The 17,792-nt window shown below is 50.1% G+C and overlaps 1 protein-coding gene across 4 annotated transcripts in view; it reads right to left on the reverse strand.

The window, feature by feature from the left end:
- MATR3 (matrin 3) overlaps nt 1–17,792 on the reverse strand; it is a 260,631-nt gene that overhangs the window by 108,040 nt on the left and 134,799 nt on the right. For all 4 annotated transcript variants that reach the window (XM_033926968.1, XM_033926969.1, XM_033926970.1 and 1 more), the window contains exon 9: nt 4,920–5,045. In XM_033926968.1, the coding sequence (XP_033782859.1) occupies nt 4,920–5,045 (126 nt within the window). The remainder of the gene's footprint in view (nt 1–4,919; nt 5,046–17,792) is intronic.

Raw genomic sequence — 17,792 nt, forward strand, 5'->3', positions numbered from 1 at the left:
ATACAAACTATATAGAAGGGATCGAGAAGGGCAGAAAGGTGGAGGTATTGCCCTATATGTTAAGGAAGGAATAGATTCTGTTGGAATGATTACAACAGACAGGAAAGAGAAGCTGGAGTCCCTCTGGATCAAAATTCCTGGTCACAATGGCGCAGATACAAAAATTGGCCTTTACTATCGTCCCCCAGGACAGGCGGAGGTCACTGACTCAGAAATGATGGAGGAAATCAAACAAGTATGCAAGACAGGCAATGTAGTTATATTGGGAGACTTCAATTTCCCAGGAATAGACTGGAAACTAGGAGCCTCCAACTGCGGCAAGGAGGCCAAGTTCCTGGAGGTGCTAGGGGATTGCTTCCTGGAGCAAATGGTAAAAGAGCCGACAAGAGGCGACGCCACCTTGGACTTGGTCCTAAATGGTCTCACCGGACCGATAACAGAAGTAGAAGTCGTGGTTCCACTGGGAACGAGTGATCACAATGTAATCAACTTTAAACTTGACATCGGGAAAGGGAAACATGCCAAAACCTTAACCACCACCTTAAACTTTAAAAAGGGTAAATACGATTGCATGAGAGCCATGGTAACAAAACGACTCGAGAAGATGGTGGACAAACTTGAAACAGTAGACCAGGCATGGTGCCTATTGAAAAATACTATTGCAGAAGCACAAGATCTCTACATTCCGAGGATTTCCAAAGATCGGAGAACTAAAGGCAAAGGAGAACCAGCATGGCTTACCATACAGGTGAAGGAAGCCATAAAAGAAAAGAAGGACTCTTTCAAAAAATGGAAATGCACGAAGACAACCGAAGCCTGGAACAAACATAAAGATGAACAGAAGAAATGTCACAAGGCGGTGAGGGATGCAAAACAGGACTATGAGGAAAAAATAGCCCGGGAGGCCAAAAACTTCAAGCCCTTCTTTAGATACGTGAAAGGGAAAAAACCTGCAAAAGAGGCAGTGGGACCCTTGGACGACATGGGAAGAAAAGGGTACATCAAGGAAGATAAACAAATCGCAGACAAACTAAATTCCTTCTTTGCGTCTGTCTTTACGAAGGAGGACACCTCAACAATACCTGAAGTGGAGAAACTGTTTACAGGAGAAATAAAGGACAGCCTCACCACAGTTGAAGTGAACTTAGATCAGATATACTACCAGATCGACAAACTTAAAAGTGACAAATCCCCTGGACCGGATGAAATTCACCCGAGAGTCTTGAAGGAATTGAAGGTCGAAATCGGAGAGTTACTGCAAAAACTTGCAAACCTGTCAATCAGAACTGGTCAGATACCAGACGACTGGAGGAAAGCGAACGTCACGCCAATTTTCAAAAAAGGATCGAGAGGAGAACCGGGCAACTATAGACCTGTGAGTCTTACATCTGTCCCCGGCAAGATGATTGAATCACTGATCAAGGATAGCATAGTTCAGCACTTGGACACACATGACTTGATGAAACCCAGTCAACATGGATTCAGGAAAGGGAAATCGTGTTTGACGAATTTACTCCAATTCTTTGAGACCGTGAACGAGCAAATTGATAGTGGAAAGCCGGTGGACATAATATACTTGGACTTCCAGAAAGCATTTGACAAAGTTCCACACAAAAGACTTCTTAGGAAACTACAAAGCCATGGCATAGAGGGAGATATACAAAGATGGATAGGCAAATGGCTGGAAAACAGGAAGCAGAGAGTGGGCATAAATGGGAAGTTCTCCGACTGGGAGAAAGTGACTAGTGGTGTACCCCAAGGCTCGGTACTTGGGCCGATCCTTTTTAATATTTATATCAATGACCTGGAAAACGGAACATCCAGTGAGATCATCAAGTTTGCAGACGACACAAAACTCTGCCGGGCAATCAGATCGCAGGAGGACAGTGAGGAACTCCAGAGCGACTTGTGTCGGTTAGAAAAATGGGCGGAGAAATGGCAGATGAAGTTCAACGTGGAGAAATGCAAGGTAATGCATTTAGGCAGTAAAAATAAGGAATACGAGTACAGAATGTCAGGTGCAACTCTGGGAAAAAGTGAACAAGAAAGGGATCTGGGTGTACTGATAGATAGGACCCTGAAGCCGTCGGCACAATGCGCGGCAGCGGCAAATAAGGCAAATAGAATGTTGGGCATGATAAAGAAAGGAATCTCGAGTAGATCGGAGAAAGTTATAATGCCGCTTTATAGGGCAATGGTCAGACCCCACTTGGAATACTGCGTCCAACATTGGTCTCCCTACTTAAAGAAGGATATAAAACTGCTGGAGAGGGTGCAGAGACGAGCAACTAAACTAGTGAAGGGTATGGAGAAACTGGAATATGAGGATCGACTTAAAACACTGGGATTGTTCTCCCTTGAGAAAAGGAGACTGCGTGGGGATATGATCGAAACCTTCAAAATACTGAAAGGAATCGACAAAATAGAGCAGAAAAAACTATTTACATTGTCCAATTTGACACGGACAAGAGGACATGAAATGAAGCTAAGGGGGGGCAAGTTCAGGACTAATATCAGGAAGTTCTGCTTCACACAGAGAGTGGTTGACATCTGGAATACTCTCCCAGGGGAGATTATTGCGGAATCGACAGTCCTAGGCTTCAAAAGCAAACTAGATGCATATCTCCTTGAGAGAGGCATATAAAGATATGGTTGGCTATAAAATAAGCCAGGTGTATACCTAGCAGGGCCTCCGCGTGTGCGGATCGCCGGACTTGATGGACCGAAGGTCTGATCCGGAGATGGCGCTTCTTATGTTCTTATGTTCTTAAGCTGTAATTAACATTATCAAACGCAGAAGACAGGTCAAGAAGGGTGAGGACCAAGTTAAGGCCCTTAAATCTGGCCACATATAAGTCACTGCAGACTTTAGTGAAGGCAGTCTCTGTGGAGTGTTGGGGGCAAAAACCAGATTGTAGAGGATTGAGAATCTACTGAGTTGAAAGGAAGCCCAGGAAGCGATGGAGAACAGCACGTTCAAGTATTTTGGATAGGAACAGAAGAAGGGAGACGGGGCGATAGTTGGACAGGCAGGTGGGGTCCAGTGAGGGGTTTTTGAGAAGCAGCTTAACCACCGCATGTTTGAAGGCAGCAGAGACAGTTGCAGTGGAAACATTGAGAATATGGTATATCAGTGGGATAACAGCATATGAGATGGGTTGAGTAGAGGGGTGAGAATAGGGTCTGAGGGGCATGTACCGTATTTTCTCGCATATAACGCGTGCGTTATACGTGGTTTTTACGTACCGCGCACACCCTTGAGCGTTATACGTGTGAGCGCGTTGTACAAAATTTTTTTTACATAGTTCCCTCCCCTACGTCCGATTCACCCCCCCCCCCCCCCCGCAGGACCGCTCGCACCCCCACCCCGAAGGACCGCTCGCACGCACTCCCACCCGCACCCCCACCCTGAAGGACCACTCGCACCCCCACAGCCTCCCGACCCCCCCGCCATCATGTAGAAGCTCCTACCGGTGTCCTGCTGCTTCCTCTTGGCGGTCCCGACACCCGACACGATCGGGGCAAGAGGGAGCTCAAGCCCTCTTGCCCCGCCGATTCCCCAACTCCCCGACAATATCGGGCCAGGAGGGAGCCCAAGTCCTCCTGGCCCTGGCGACCCCCCCCCCCCCCCCCCCGCTAGTTGTTCGGGCCAGGAGGGAGCCCAAACCCTCCTGGCCACGGCGACCCCCCTACCCCCACTACATTACGGGCAGGAGGGATCCCAGGCCCTCCTGCCCTCGACGCAAATCCCCCTCCCCCCAACGACCGCCCCCCCCCCCAATAACCTCCGACCGCCCCCCAGCCGACCCGCGACCCCCCTGGCCGACCCCCACGACACCCCCACCCCCCTTCCCCGTACCTTTGTGTAGTTGGACGGACAGACGGGAGTCAAACTCGCCTGTCTGACAGGCAGCCAACGACTGAATGAGGCCGGATTGGCCCATCCGTTCCAAAGCTCTGCCTACTAGTGGGGCCTAAGGTGCCTGGGCCAATCAGAATAGGCCCGGGAGCCTTAGGTCCCACCTGGGGGCGGGACCTGAGGCACATGGGCCCAACTGAAGAGTGGATTAGTATGGGGGAAGCTATACTGATATACAAGTTTGATCTCAGTCTCCACCTGCTGGTAGCAGTGAGGTATAATACCAATCTATAAAGGAACTATACTGTCTACCAGGCGAGTCAGAAACCCAGATTTTCCCAGATGTTTCCTGCGAGACTCAAAAAATAAGACAATTCTTGATATTAAAACCTGGAGTTTTGCTTATAGGGAGGGGTACCTTTTATTTAAGATACCCTTGTAAATGTGTAGTCAAATATAAATTCCTGAAATATGTATTTTTTGTATCTTCACACTTAACTGCATTTCTGTCCATAAAGCGTCTCAAAAGGGTTTGACGTTTTTGAATTCTTAGAAATTAAATTCTGGCTCAGATGTTGGAACTTTGTTTTCTTAAGATTTTTGCAGTTTTTGGTTTTCTTCATTTTAGCAATCAAGGATCTCAACTATTATGTGGACTTGAGATGGATTAGTTTATGCATTTTCTTTCTCGATATTGATTGTATTTGTTCTAAGCGCTTTTCTGTACAAGATTAATTCTTGATACTGTATGTTTAAAATTAATTGGAAAAAAAAATGCAGCTTAAAGTGATTCTACACTTTTCACTGTCAATGCTGGGACTTCATGGATGATGTCACATGTGAGAATATGCCGTCTGCTTGTCTATTACAGTCATTCCTTTGTTTGACTGAGTTGGAGACACACAAGAGCATCAATGAGAGAAGTTAAATCCATTAATGTAACTGCTATACTACAGCATCTTCCATTTATGGACACAAATGATTATGAAGAGCAAGCAATGAAATTCATGGAATAGAAATAAATCGAATAAAGATCAACCAATACATAGATTTTACATACCTTTATTCTTTTGTACTTCTGGGATAAATGGACTCTCACAGGCTGACCAAACACCATGGCAGGACTAGTTGAGTAGTAGTCCACCACAGCCACGGCATCATCACTATTAGACATTTCAACAAAGGCCTGAAAAAGGTAAAGAACAATTTAAGTAAAATTGTCTCAAAAAGGCTAAATTTAAATTAAAACCACTGAAAAATTGGTCCATTTCTTATGTTAGAAACTTATTTCTGCTGCAAATCTAATGACAACTTTTAGCCAAATTCTCCTTCAAAATGAAGGGGAGAAACTCACAGCAAAATTATATATAGGAAAAGCAACAAAGCAAAGTTCTTCATTTATAGTAGGTGTTATTTATATATTTTATTTCTAGACTGCCTATACCTAAGCGGTTTACAGTAAAACAGCATACATGAACACTATCAATTACAGTACAATCACATACTGTACTAACGCTACCCCCCCCCCCCCCCTTAAGGTTACCTCAAGAGGAAATTATAAGTTGTCAATCTTCACTATATTATATCATGATGATCATAGTTCAGGATACTTTAGCTAGCTCTATAACAAAAATTTAGAAAAAGGCTTCAACATATAGTTCAGTCTAACACCGGTCAGAACAAGTCCTCAGGATGCCAGGGAGGTAATACCAAAGTTTCACACCTGCTACGGACATCGCTGTTGTTCTAGATTTAACATACCGAACAGTATTCTCCTTCATAGAGGTCAGTCTCATAGTACCTTCTGACCTCAAAGCCCCCACGTGCCCAGGCTGGATTTGGGAGAGAAGCTTCGGCCCCATAGTAGTAAAGAGCTCGATGAACAGCTTCTCTAGCAAGGTCCGGAACGACGCAGGCAAGGAGGGATCTGCATCCGCAATGGGACCTCCTGCAAAGACATCGGGATCCCTGCCGCCCAGGTGCTTGGACTTAGAAACCTTGGGCACCTTGAGCACCACAGGGGGAATGGGCTGCTTAGCTACCTGACCTGAGGAGGCAGAGGAAGGCACCGCAGCAGGAGGCGGAGGCGAAGCCGGCACAAACGAAGCAGGCTTGAGGAGACTCGGGGCCGCAGAGGTGGAAAACGGAAGAGTTGAGGCTGAAGTCGAAGGTTTGGCGCTCTTCGATGAGGTCAGCTCTGACGAAGCCTCCATGCTTAACAGCGACTCCCACAAGATGCAGCGACGCTTGAACGCACGTGCTGTAAGTGTGGAGCAAGGCCGGCACAATTTCGGAAGGTGTTGAGGCCCAAGACACTGAAGGCAGCGTCGATGAGGGTCCGTCAGCGAAATCGCGCGCTGGCACTTGACACACTTCTTAAAACCTGTGATAGGCCGGGACATAGGCCGAAAAAGCTCCGCCGCTAAGTCGAAGCCGCGGGGCTGTGGCCATATGGCCTGCCCGGTCGAACGAAAGGAAAAAAAAATTTATTTTTTTTTAAAAACAATAAAATGCAACGAAAATCAACGATTATGAGTAAAAGAACCCCAAACCGCAGACTTAGAAGGCACAAGTGAAGTTACTTTGCGCAGAGTCAAAGACAGACTTCTCAGCTCCGCGGAAAAGTAAGAACTGAGGAGACACGCCCGGTGCATCAGGCGGGAGGGCACTCGCGCATGCGCGGTATGGGCGACTCGAAACTTCTAAAGTTTTTACAAGCAAGTATGCTTGTGAGACGTCCGCATCGGGGCTCCGTCGGATGACGTCACCCACTAGTGAGAATACCTGCCTGCTTGTCCTGGGATAAACACATATTTCCGATGGTCTTAGACAGTGTTCTTCAACCGCCGGTCCACGGACCGGTGCTGGTCCGCAGGGCCGGCAGCGGGACACAAGCAAGGAGCCGCTGCCCACAGCAGCACTCAGGGAGCAGGCCTGAACACGCTGCGTTGATCACACAGTGGACCAGCCCAAAGATAATACTGGGGGGCAGGCTAGAAGGCTAGGCACATGGAGGGAGAGAGACAACAACGGTAGGGGAAATGCTTTTATTTAGTGATTGATTTGTCTGTTCAGGAAGAAATGCATTTGTTTCTTTTCCTCTGGGGTTGTACTGCTTGCAGAGTCTTGCATCTTAGGGTTTGTTTGTAAATATTAGTGCTTTTAGTTTTTGGTTCTGCATTTGCATGGGGTTATCTGTTTTCTGGTAGGAATTAATGTTAAAAAGCATTCAGTGTGCTTTGTGTATTTTAATGTTGTGGTTAACCATTATGTGTTGTTAATACAATTATATTGTGTGTATATATAAAAAATGAATGGAAAAAATGGTGTTACAATTAGTACTATTTTGGGTGCGGGGTCTGGGGCGGAAAATGAGTGGAGATGGGCACGACTTAGCCCAGTGTTCAACTGCTGGTCCACAAAATAATTATTTTATTTCTGCCGGTCCATAGATGTCAAAAGGTTAAAGAACACTGGTCTTAGGAACCGAGACACCGCTCCTCTATCCGTCTCCAGGTGTGTCTGCCCACATACATTTATTTGTAATTAGAAATAAATATTTCACAATATATAATTACATATTGTTTTGTGATTAATCACTATGCTTTAATTATGTTCAATTTGTAACAATGAAAACACATCTGCATATCAGATATTTACATTAAGATTCATAACAGTATAAAATGGAGAGATTTATTGCAATACAGCGGGGATGTTTCAGGAAATTTCAAAATGTGTGGGAGCCATTAACAAAGTATTGTACTGATTAGATGACTTTTTTTTTTCTTTTCCCCTTAATTTTATAAGTTCAATTGCAAGGGGGGGAGGGAGGTAATTTTATTGTTACATATTGTATAAGGTATTGATTACATGGGTGGGAGATAAGAGCATATTATTTGTACCATTGATGATTATTAAGTGATATTTTTATTGTTAATTTATTTGGACATATAGCACAGTTACTTACCGTAACAGGTGTTATCCAGGGACAGCAGGCAGATATTCTTAACGCATGGGTGACGTCACCGACGGAGCCCTCGGTACGGACCTTTTTAACTAGAAAGTTCTAGTTGGCCGCACCGCGCGTGCGCGAGTGCCTTCCCGCCCGACGGAGGAGTGCGTGGTCCCCAGTTAGGATAAGCCAGCTAAGAAGCCAACCCGGGGAGGTGGGTGGGACGTAAGAATATCTGCCTGCTGTCCCTGGATAACACCTGTTACGGTAAGTAACTGTGCTTTATCCCAGGACAAGCAGGCAGCATATTCTTAACGCATGGGTGACCTCCAAGCTAACAAAGAGGGAGGGGGGATGGTTGGCCATTATGAAAATAAATTTTGTAACACAGATTGGCCGAAGTGTCCATCCCGTCTGGAGAAGGCATCCAGACAGTAGTGAGTAGTGAACGTGTGAACTGAGGACCAAGTGGCTGCCTTGCAGATTTCCTCAATGGGCGTGGAACGGAGGAAAGCCACAGAAGCAGCCATAGCTCGGACTCTGTGGGCCGTGACAGCACCTTCCAGTGAGAGACCGGCCCGAGCATAACAGAACGCAATACAGGCAGCAAGCCAATTGGAAAGCGTCCGTTTGGAGACAGGACGACCTAGACGGTTAGGGTCGAAGGACAAAAAGAGCTGAGGGGAAGAGCGGTGAGCCCTGGTACGATCAAGGTAGTATGCAAGGGCACGCTTACAATCCAGCGTGTGCAACGCCTGTTCCCCAGGATGCGAGTGAGGTTTAGGGAAGAAGACGGGCAACACAATGGACTGGTTGAGGTGAAAAGCCGAGACCACCTTGGGAAGGAATTTAGGATGGGTACGCAGAACCACCTTGTCATGGTGAAAAACAGTGAATGGTGGATCGGCGACCAGTGCATGCAGTTCGCTAACCCTCCTGGCAGAGGTGATGGCAATTAGGAAAAGCACCTTCCAGGTAAGAAGTTTGAGCGAAGTTGTGGCAAGAGGCTCAAACGGAGGTTTCATGAGTACTGATAGAACCACATTTAGGTCCCAGACGACAGGAGGAGGCTTCAGAGGCGGCTTGACATTGAAGAGACCTCTCATGAACCTGGAAACCAGAGGATGAGCCGTGAGAGGTTTTCCGAGGATAGGCTCGTGAAACGCAGTGATGGCAATGAGGTGGACTCTGATGGAGGTAGATTTGAGGCCAGCATTGGATAGCGAGAGCAAATATTCCAGTACAGTTTCCACCGCTAAAGAGGTGGGTTCATGATGATGCCGTAGACACCACGAGGAGAACCTGGTCCACTTCTGATGGTAACATTGGAGGGTGGCCGGTTTCCTGGAGGCGTCCAATATGAGGCGGACGGGCTGAGATAGATTCTCTGGAGAGGTCAGCCCGAGAGAAACCAAGCTGTCAGGTGGAGCGAAGACAGATTGGGATGCAGTAGAGATTGATGCTGCTGCGTAAGTAGAGTAGGAAACACAGGAAGAGGAATGGGCTCCCTGGAGCTGAGTTGGAGTAGGAGGGAGAACCAGTGTTGTCGAGGCCACCGAGGGGCGATGAGAATCATGGTGGCGTTGTCCTTGCGGAGTTTGGACAAGGTCCGCAACATCAGAGGAAGTGGAGGGAAGGCATACAGGAACCGATCCCTCCAATCGAGCAGGAATGCATCCGGGGCCAGACGATGAGGAGAGAAGAGTCTGGAACAGAATTGGGGCAGCTGATGATTGTGAGGCGCTGCAAAGAGGTCCACCTGCGGAGTGCCCCAGCGAGCAAAGATGGAGTGTAGAGTTGGAGGGTCCAGTGTCCACTCGTGAGGTTGAAGGATGCGGCTGAGATTGTCGGCCAGGGGAGTTCTGTTCGCCCTGGATATAGACAGCCCTGAGGAATAGATTGCGGGCTGTGGCCCAGGTCCAGATGCGTAGAGCCTCCAAACAAAGGGGGCGAGATCCGGTGCCGCCTTGCTTGTTTATGTAGTACTTGGCGACTTGATTGTCTGTGCACAGGAGGAGAACCTGAGGACAGAGGAGATGCTGGAAAGCCCTGAGGGCGTAGAACATGGCTCTGAGTTCCAGGAAATTGATGTGATGTCGACGCTCCTGTGGGGTCCAAAGTCCCTGGGTGCGTAGATCTCCTAGGTGCGCTCCCCACGCATAGGGGGATGCATCCGTGGTGATGATCATAGAGTGAGGGGGTAGATGAAAGAGTAGACCCCTGGAAAGATTTGAGGAGTTCAACCACCATTGGAGAGATTGCTGAAGAGATGATGTTACAGAGATGGGATGAGAAAGAAGATCCGTAGTCTGTGACCATTGGTTGGCGAGAGTCCATTGAGGTATGCGGAGGTGGAGACGCGCCAGAGGAAGGACATGTACTGTCGAGGCCATGTGCCCCAGGAGGACCATCATCTGTCGGGCAGGAATGGAGGGATGTCTGAGCACCTGACGACAGAGATGGAGCAAAGTCCACTGACGATCGGAGGGAAGAAAAGCCCTCATTAGTGTGGTGTCCAGAACAGCTCCGATGAATTGAAGTCGCTGGGTGGGAAGTAGATGCGACTTGGGGTAGTTGATCTCGAACCCCAGGAGGTGGAGGAGAGAGATGGTGTGATGAGTCGCCTGTAGCACAAGCTGAGATGTAGGTGCTTTCACCAACCAATCGTCCAAGTAGGGAAACACCTGGAGGTTGTGAGACCTGAGGAAGGCCGCTACTACTATAAGGCACTTGGTGAATACCCTGGGTGAGGAAGCGAGGCCAAACGGTAGCACCTTGTACTGATAATGACGGTGCAGTACCTGGAAACGCAGGTAGCGGCGAGAAGTCGGATTGATGGAGATGTGAGTGTAGGCCTCCTTGAGGTCCAGGGAACATAGCCAGTCATTTTGAGAAAGAAGAGGGTAGAGCGTGGCAAGGGAGAGCATTCTGAACTTCTCCCTGACCAGACACTTGTTGAGGTCCCTGAGATCGAGAATGGGACGGAGGTCTCCCGTCTTTTTGGGTACCAGGAAGTAGCGGGAGTAGAATCCCTGACCCCTTTGTTCTGGAGGTACTTCTTCGATGGCATTGAGAAGGAGGAGGGATTGAACCTCCCTCCGGAGGAGGGGGGTTTGAGATGAGTGTGAAGCAGACTCTACGGGAGGGTTGTCCGGCGGAAGAGTCTGGAAGTTGAGAGAGTAGCCGTGGTGGATGATGTTGAGGACCCACTGGTCCGATGTGATGACCTCCCAACGGCTGGAGAATATACTGAGACGACCTCCGATTGGTTGTGGAAGAGGTAGCAAAGGTGGAAGACTGGCTATGCCCTGGAGAGAAGAGTCAAAAGGGCTGAGACGGCTTTGCAGGTGGAAGAGGCTTGTTGGGTTGATTGGTCTGAGAACGAGCCTGGGCATGGTGTTGTTGCTGACGGGGCCGCCGAGATTGTTGGGAAGGCGGATTGAGTGGCCTGGCTGAGAACCTGCGCTGATAAGAGGATTGAGGTCTATAAGGCCGGGCAGGTGGAGCCTTTTTCTTCGGCTTAATCAGAGTGTCCCACCTGGTTTCATGGGCAGAGAGTTTCTGGGTGGTAGAATCCAGGGACTCTCCAAAAAGCTCATCCCCGAGACAGGGGGCGTTGGCCAGACGATCCTGGTGGTTGATGTCCAAGTCTGAGACTCTCAGCCAGGCCAGGCGGCGCATGGCTACGGCCATGGCAGAGGCACGGGAGGTGAGCTCGAAGGAATCGTATATCGAGCGGACCATAAATTTTCGCAACTGAAGGAGGCCAGAGATGTGTTGCTGAAAAAGTGGAACCTTGCGCTCCGGTAGGTATTTTTGGAGGGCGGAAAGCTGCTGAACCAAATGTTTCATGTAAAATGAAAAATGGAATGAATAATTGTTCGCCCTGTTGGCCAGCATGGCATTCTGGTAGAGCCTCTTGCCAAACTTGTCCATGGTCTTACCCTCTCTGCCAGGAGGGGTAGAGGCATAGACACTGGAGCCCTGAGTCTTTTTTAAGGTGGATTCAACAAGAAGGGACTCATGGGGCAATTGAGACTTGTCGAACCCTGGAATAGAGATGACACGATAGAGGTTGTCCAGTTTACGGGGGGCCCCCGGTACCGTAAGGGGGTTCTCCCAATTTTTGTAAAAAGTCTCCCGTAGGATGTCATGTACGGGGAGCTTGAGGAACTCCTTAGGAGGTTGTTCAAAATCTAAAGCCTCCAGGAAGGCTTGAGATTTTTTTGAGTCGGATTCCAGAGGAAGGGATAAGGCTGCAGACATCTCCCTGAGGAACTTTGAAAAGGAGGACTGCTCAGGTTTTGAGGTGGCATCGGGTGCCGATGGATCCTCATCAGATTAGGAGAGATCCTCCTCGGTACCGGGAGGGGACTCTTCCCATAAGTCAGGGTCCCGGACCTCTGGTGCATGCCGAGACACCGGGGTGGAAGGTGAGGTGTGGTGAGTCTTGGATAAAGATTTTCCAGAGCGCACCGAAACGGTACCGGGAGAAGAGGACCGGCGTCGATCCCGGTCCCGGGAAGTATGGTGTCCTGCCCGGTCCCGAGGAGGATCCGTCGTGGTATGGGAGTGAACCACCGGACGGGTATGAAGCTGCTCAGCCGAAAGAATCGGCATGGAGGTGTTGATAGGTACCGATGGGGTGGATACCGGGGGCTCGGTACGGGGCTCGGGCCGGTCTGGTACCGAAAGGAGCGGTGCCAGGATAGTGGGCAACAGGTGCTCGAGCTGACGCTGTAACTGTTCCTGGAGTTGGACTTGCAAGATGGCCGAAATACGGTCATCTAGGGGTGGCATCGGAACCGCTTTCTTTTGCTTCGGTTCCTTAGATGCCGCTCCACGCCCCGGCGATGAGGAGGCCGATGATGAGGCACTCACCGAAATCGGGGCGGAGCGCTTGCGGGGTCGGCGCGAGGCCGGCAAGGTCGGTGTCGCCACCGTGGCTGGTGGACGCTCGAGGGAAGCGGGAGGCTTCTTAGCCGGCTTACCTGGCGCCAGAGACGCCGATGTGGGGTCGGGCGGTGTCGAAGTAGACGGTGCCGATTTCTGTGGTACCGCTGTCGATGCCGAGGAGTCCATCGTCGACCCGGTGCCGAACAAAAGATTTTGTTGGATTTGTCGGTTTTTAAGCGTCCGCTTTTTAAGAGTGGCACAGCGGGTGCAGGAGTCCGCCCAATGCTCCGGACCCAAACACTGCAAACACCAATTGTGTGGGTCAGTGAGGGAGATCGGGCGTGCACACCGCTGGCACTTCTTAAAACCGACCTGCAGGGGCATGAAGGGGAAAACAGCCTCCGCAAAATCGAACCCCGAGGCCTGTATAATGGCAACAGGCCCCGCCGGGGCAAAGTCGAAAAAAGGGAAAAAAAAGCTAAGTTTTTTTTTTTTTTTTACAAATCAAAGAAAAAGAAACCCGAAGGCAAAAGAGAAGAAAAAATGGGGAAAAAAAAGCGCGAGCGGGAAGGCAAAAAGTGATTTCAACGGCCGTTGAAAAAACACACGCGTCTTCTTCGCTCCGCGGAAACGAAGAAACTGGGGACCACGCACTCCTCCGTCGGGCGGGAAGGCACTCGCGCACGTGCGGTGCGGCCAACTAGAACTTTCTAGTTAAAAAGGTCCGTACCGAGGGCTCCGTCGGTGACGTCACCCATGCGTTAAGAATATGCTGCCTGCTTGTCCTGGGATAACACACTTATTGTAAGTTTGAAAATGAATTAAGAATATAAAAAAAAAATAAAGATTCATAACAGTAACATAATTACAGTTATGAAGTAGCAATGAAAATAATTTTATGATTGGGGTCACCACAACATGAGGAACTGTATTAAAGGGTTGCGGCATTAGGAAGGTTGAAAACCACTGCCCTAAGGGATCCGCGGATCCAGAAGTCAAATCCGGATCCTCCAATCCAAGCAGCGCAGCCCTTGCAACCAAAGGGTCATTGTGGCCTGGATTCACCGCTGGCACCCCCTGAACTGGTTGTGAAGAAGGAACAGATGGAGCTGGCACAGACGCTGAAATTCCAGAGAAGGTAACGTCGGGCAGAGACTGTGAAGGGAGGGGGGACAGAACAGCCAGCAGCCAGACCCCCGGCTTGAAACTCGGATCTCAAAAATCTCATGCACTCAGAAGGTATCTGGACCCTGTGGACAATTTTGTATGAATCCAAGGTAGGAGACCCTCACAACCCCATTCCAGCAGTTTTCCTGGCAAAAATCTGAATTTTAAAGAAGCAGGGTGAAGTTGGGGGGGGGGGGGGAAAAAAAAGAGATTGCTGAAAATCCAAGATGGGTGACGGACCTGAATTCGCTAAAATTAATTAATACTTCCACAACAGTAAGATGCATTATGTCAGATGGTATATTGATAACACAGTGCAGGCTGAATGACAATTTTTCAAATGGAGGAAAAAGCCTCAGACAAGGGCCCTCCCACCTCCACAATGGTGGAATAGCGGTGGTGGAGCGTTCACCTCACCGGCTATGGGCTCGAAAAGAACCCCAAGATACTCCAGGCGCTGAGACGGAGCCAACTGGCTTTTGGACAGGTGATTATCCATCCCAGCTACTGCAGGAACTTCACAAGCAGTAATTCTGGCGCTCTCCTGAAAAGACTTTGCTCGGATCAACCAGTCATCCAGATAGGGGTGAACCAGAATGCCCTCTTTGCGCAATGCCACTACCATGACCACCATAATCTTTGTGAATGTTCAAGGAACTGTAGCCAGACCAAAAGGCAGTGCACAAAAGTGCTAGTGCCGTCCCAAGATTGCAAAACAAAGGAACTGCTGATGGGAGGCATGAGTCAGAACATGCAAGTAGGCCTCAGTCAGATCGAGAGGTCAGGAATTCCCCCAGCTGAACTGCAAGAATAAGAGATCTCAGGGTGTCCATGCAAAAAGACGGAACCCGGAGAGCCTTGTTGACTCCCTTCAGATCCAGAATGGATCGAAAGATCCCCTCTTTCTTGTGCACCACGAAGTAAGTGCAACACTCCTGAGGAGGCACTGAGACTATTGGCTTGAGATCTAGCAACTTTTGAAATGTCTGGTGAAAGACCCGCTTCTTCCATGCCGCCTGACAAGAAGCGAGAAAGTGATCTGGCAAGGGGAGGGAAAACTCCAGAGCATAACCGTCCCGAATCATCTCCAGGACCCACTGATCCATTGTGATATCAGCCCACCCCTGGCGAAAGTCCCGTAAGCGGGTGCTCGCCGGCACCAGGGGAGGCACTGGCAAGGAGTCATTCCAAAGGCGGCAGAGGGATCACACACCCTCTCCTCCCGATGAGTTTCACGAAAGCACTGCATGCACTGAAATGGCCCCGGAGAGCAAGATGGTATCTGCGAAAATCACGCAAACGCCCCCCTACACAGGCGGGCGTGGTCTTCAGGAAGACAGGGCACCTTAGAGTCCATTAAAGTATGAAGTAACTTGTCCAAATTCTCTCTCAACAAGAAAGATCCTTGAAAGGGAAATTTCATCAGCTTAGCATTAGATGCCGCATCCACCGACAAAGCCAGAAGCCACAGGGTACGACGATCAGACACCCTGAGAGCCATGGACTTCGCCAACGTACGCAACAGATCATACATTGCATCTGAGAAATAAGAAGCACCTATCTCAATCTTACACCAAGGACTAGTCATCAGACTCCCCAGTCAAGGACATGCTCGGTCCACTGTAAAAAAGCCTGAGCCACCAGATTGCCACACATTGCTGCCTGGACTACTAGGGCAGTGACATCAAAATTCTGCTTAAGAAAAGACTCAAACCTACGCTTCAAGGTATCCCTATCCCCCCTCTGGGATGGGATGCAGGCAAGCCAAAGACCGTGCAAAACAAAAAGGGAGACTCTGGTGCCTTCCACTGCACATGCACAATATCCTAAATATACTGATGCATAGGAAAAGAGCAGGAGGCTGAGCAGATCCTCTGAAATAGAGTTCACCACATGCAGAGGAATGGTCTAATATCTGGCAACTAAAATTCAATGCAAAGAAATGCATTTGGGGATTAATAATCAGAAGGAACCAAATATGCTGAGAGGGGAGAGGCTGATATGCATGGAGAGGGACCTTGGGGTGATAGTGTCTGAAGATCAAAAGGCAAAAAAACAGTTCAACAAGGTGGTGGCTGCTGCCAGAAGGATGCTGGGCTGTATAAAGAGAGGCGTAACCAGTAGAAGAAAGAAGGTGTTGATACCCCTGCACAGGTAGTTGGCGAGGCCCCACTTATGCATCTAGTATTGTGTTCAGTTTTGGAGACCGTATCTGGCGAAGGACATAAGAAGACTTGAAGTGGTCCAGAGGAGGGCGAAGAAAATGATAGGAGGTTTTGCGCCAAAAGACCTATGAGGAGAGACTGGAAGCCATGAATATGTATACCCTACAGCAGTGGTCTCAAATAGAGAATGACACGGTGAAAAAATTGGTCCCCGTCACCGCCCCGGTCTCACCATCCCCGTCACCGCCCCGTCCCCGTCTCACCATCCCCGTCACCGCCCCGTCCCCGTCTCACCATCCTCTTCACCGCCCCGTCACCGCCACTGCCACCCCATTCACCGCCCCGTCACCGCCACTGCAATCCCATTCACTTTTCTTTATTTACGTATAAAGGAAACATTCTTTAAAACTTTAAAACTTAGTTAAATATTAGTTAATAACTATACAAAAACAAAACACGCAGAGAAAAAATTAATTAATATAAATTCCCTGACTTCCCTGCACTGTCCCCCCTTGAAGGTCTGTCCCCATCCTGAAACCCTGATGCCCCCCCCCCCCTGACGTCCGATACATCCCTCCCCCCGAAGGACCGCCGACTCCCCAACAATATCGGGCCAGGAGGGAGCCCAAATCCTCCTGGCCACGGCGACCCCCTAACCCCACCCCGCACTACATTACGGGCAGGAGGGATCCCAGGCCCTCCTGCCCTCGACGCAAACCCCCCTCCCCCCAACGACCGCCCCCCCCAGCTTCAAAATGATGCCTGAAGTTACCTTGGGGGTTCTGAGCACTATTAATTTTAATTTATTACAGCACTCCAGAAATATTTTTCTAATTGTTTTAACTTGGAAAAGCGAACCAGGATTGTCTTAATGAAAGGCTTATGTTTGCACTGCAGCCCTCCTGCCCTCGACGCAAACCCCCCTCCCCCCAACGACCGCCCCCCCCCAGCCGACCCGCGACCCCCCTGGCGACCCCCACGACCCCCCCACCCCCCTTCCCCGTACCTTTGGTAGTTGGCCGGACAGACGGGAGCCAAACCCGCCTGTCCGGCAGGCAGCCAACGAAGGAATGAGGCCGGATTGGCCCATCCATCCTAAAGCTCCGCCTACTGGTGGGGCCTAAGGCGCGTGGGCCAATCAGAATAGGCCCTGGAGCCTTAGGTCCCACCTGGGGGCGCGGCCTGAGGCACATGGTCGGGTTGGGCCCATGTGCCTCAGGCCGCGCCCCCAGGTGGGACCTAAGGCTCCAGGGCCTATTCTGATTGGCCCACGCGCCTTAGGCCCCACCAGTAGGCGGAGCTTTAGGATGGATGGGCCAATCCGGCCTCATTCCTTCGTTGGCTGCCTGCCGGACAGGCGGGTTTGGCTCCCGTCTGTCCGGCCAACTACCAAAGGTACGGGGAAGGGGGGTGGGGGGGTTGTGGGGGTCGCCAGGGGGGTCGCGGGTCGGCTGGGGGGCGGTCGGAGGTTCTTGGGGGGGGCGGTCGTTGGGAGGGAAGGGGGGTTTGCGTCGAGGGCAGGAGGGCCTGGGATCCCTCCTGCCCGTAATGTAGTGCGGGGTGGGGTTAGGGGGTCGCCGTGGCCAGGAGGGTTTGGGCTCCCTTCTGGCCCGATATTGTCGGGAAGTCGGCGGTCCTTCGGGGTGGGGGTGCGAGTGGTCCTGCCGGGGGGGGGGGATGTATCGGACGTCGGGGAGTCGGCCGGGCAAGAGGGCTTGGGCTCCCTCTTGCTCCGATCGCGGGTGCGGGTGGG

The sequence above is a fragment of the Geotrypetes seraphini genome, chromosome 18 (assembly GCF_902459505.1).
Source record: "Geotrypetes seraphini chromosome 18, aGeoSer1.1, whole genome shotgun sequence".
Classification (NCBI taxonomy): Eukaryota; Metazoa; Chordata; class Amphibia; order Gymnophiona; family Dermophiidae; genus Geotrypetes; species Geotrypetes seraphini.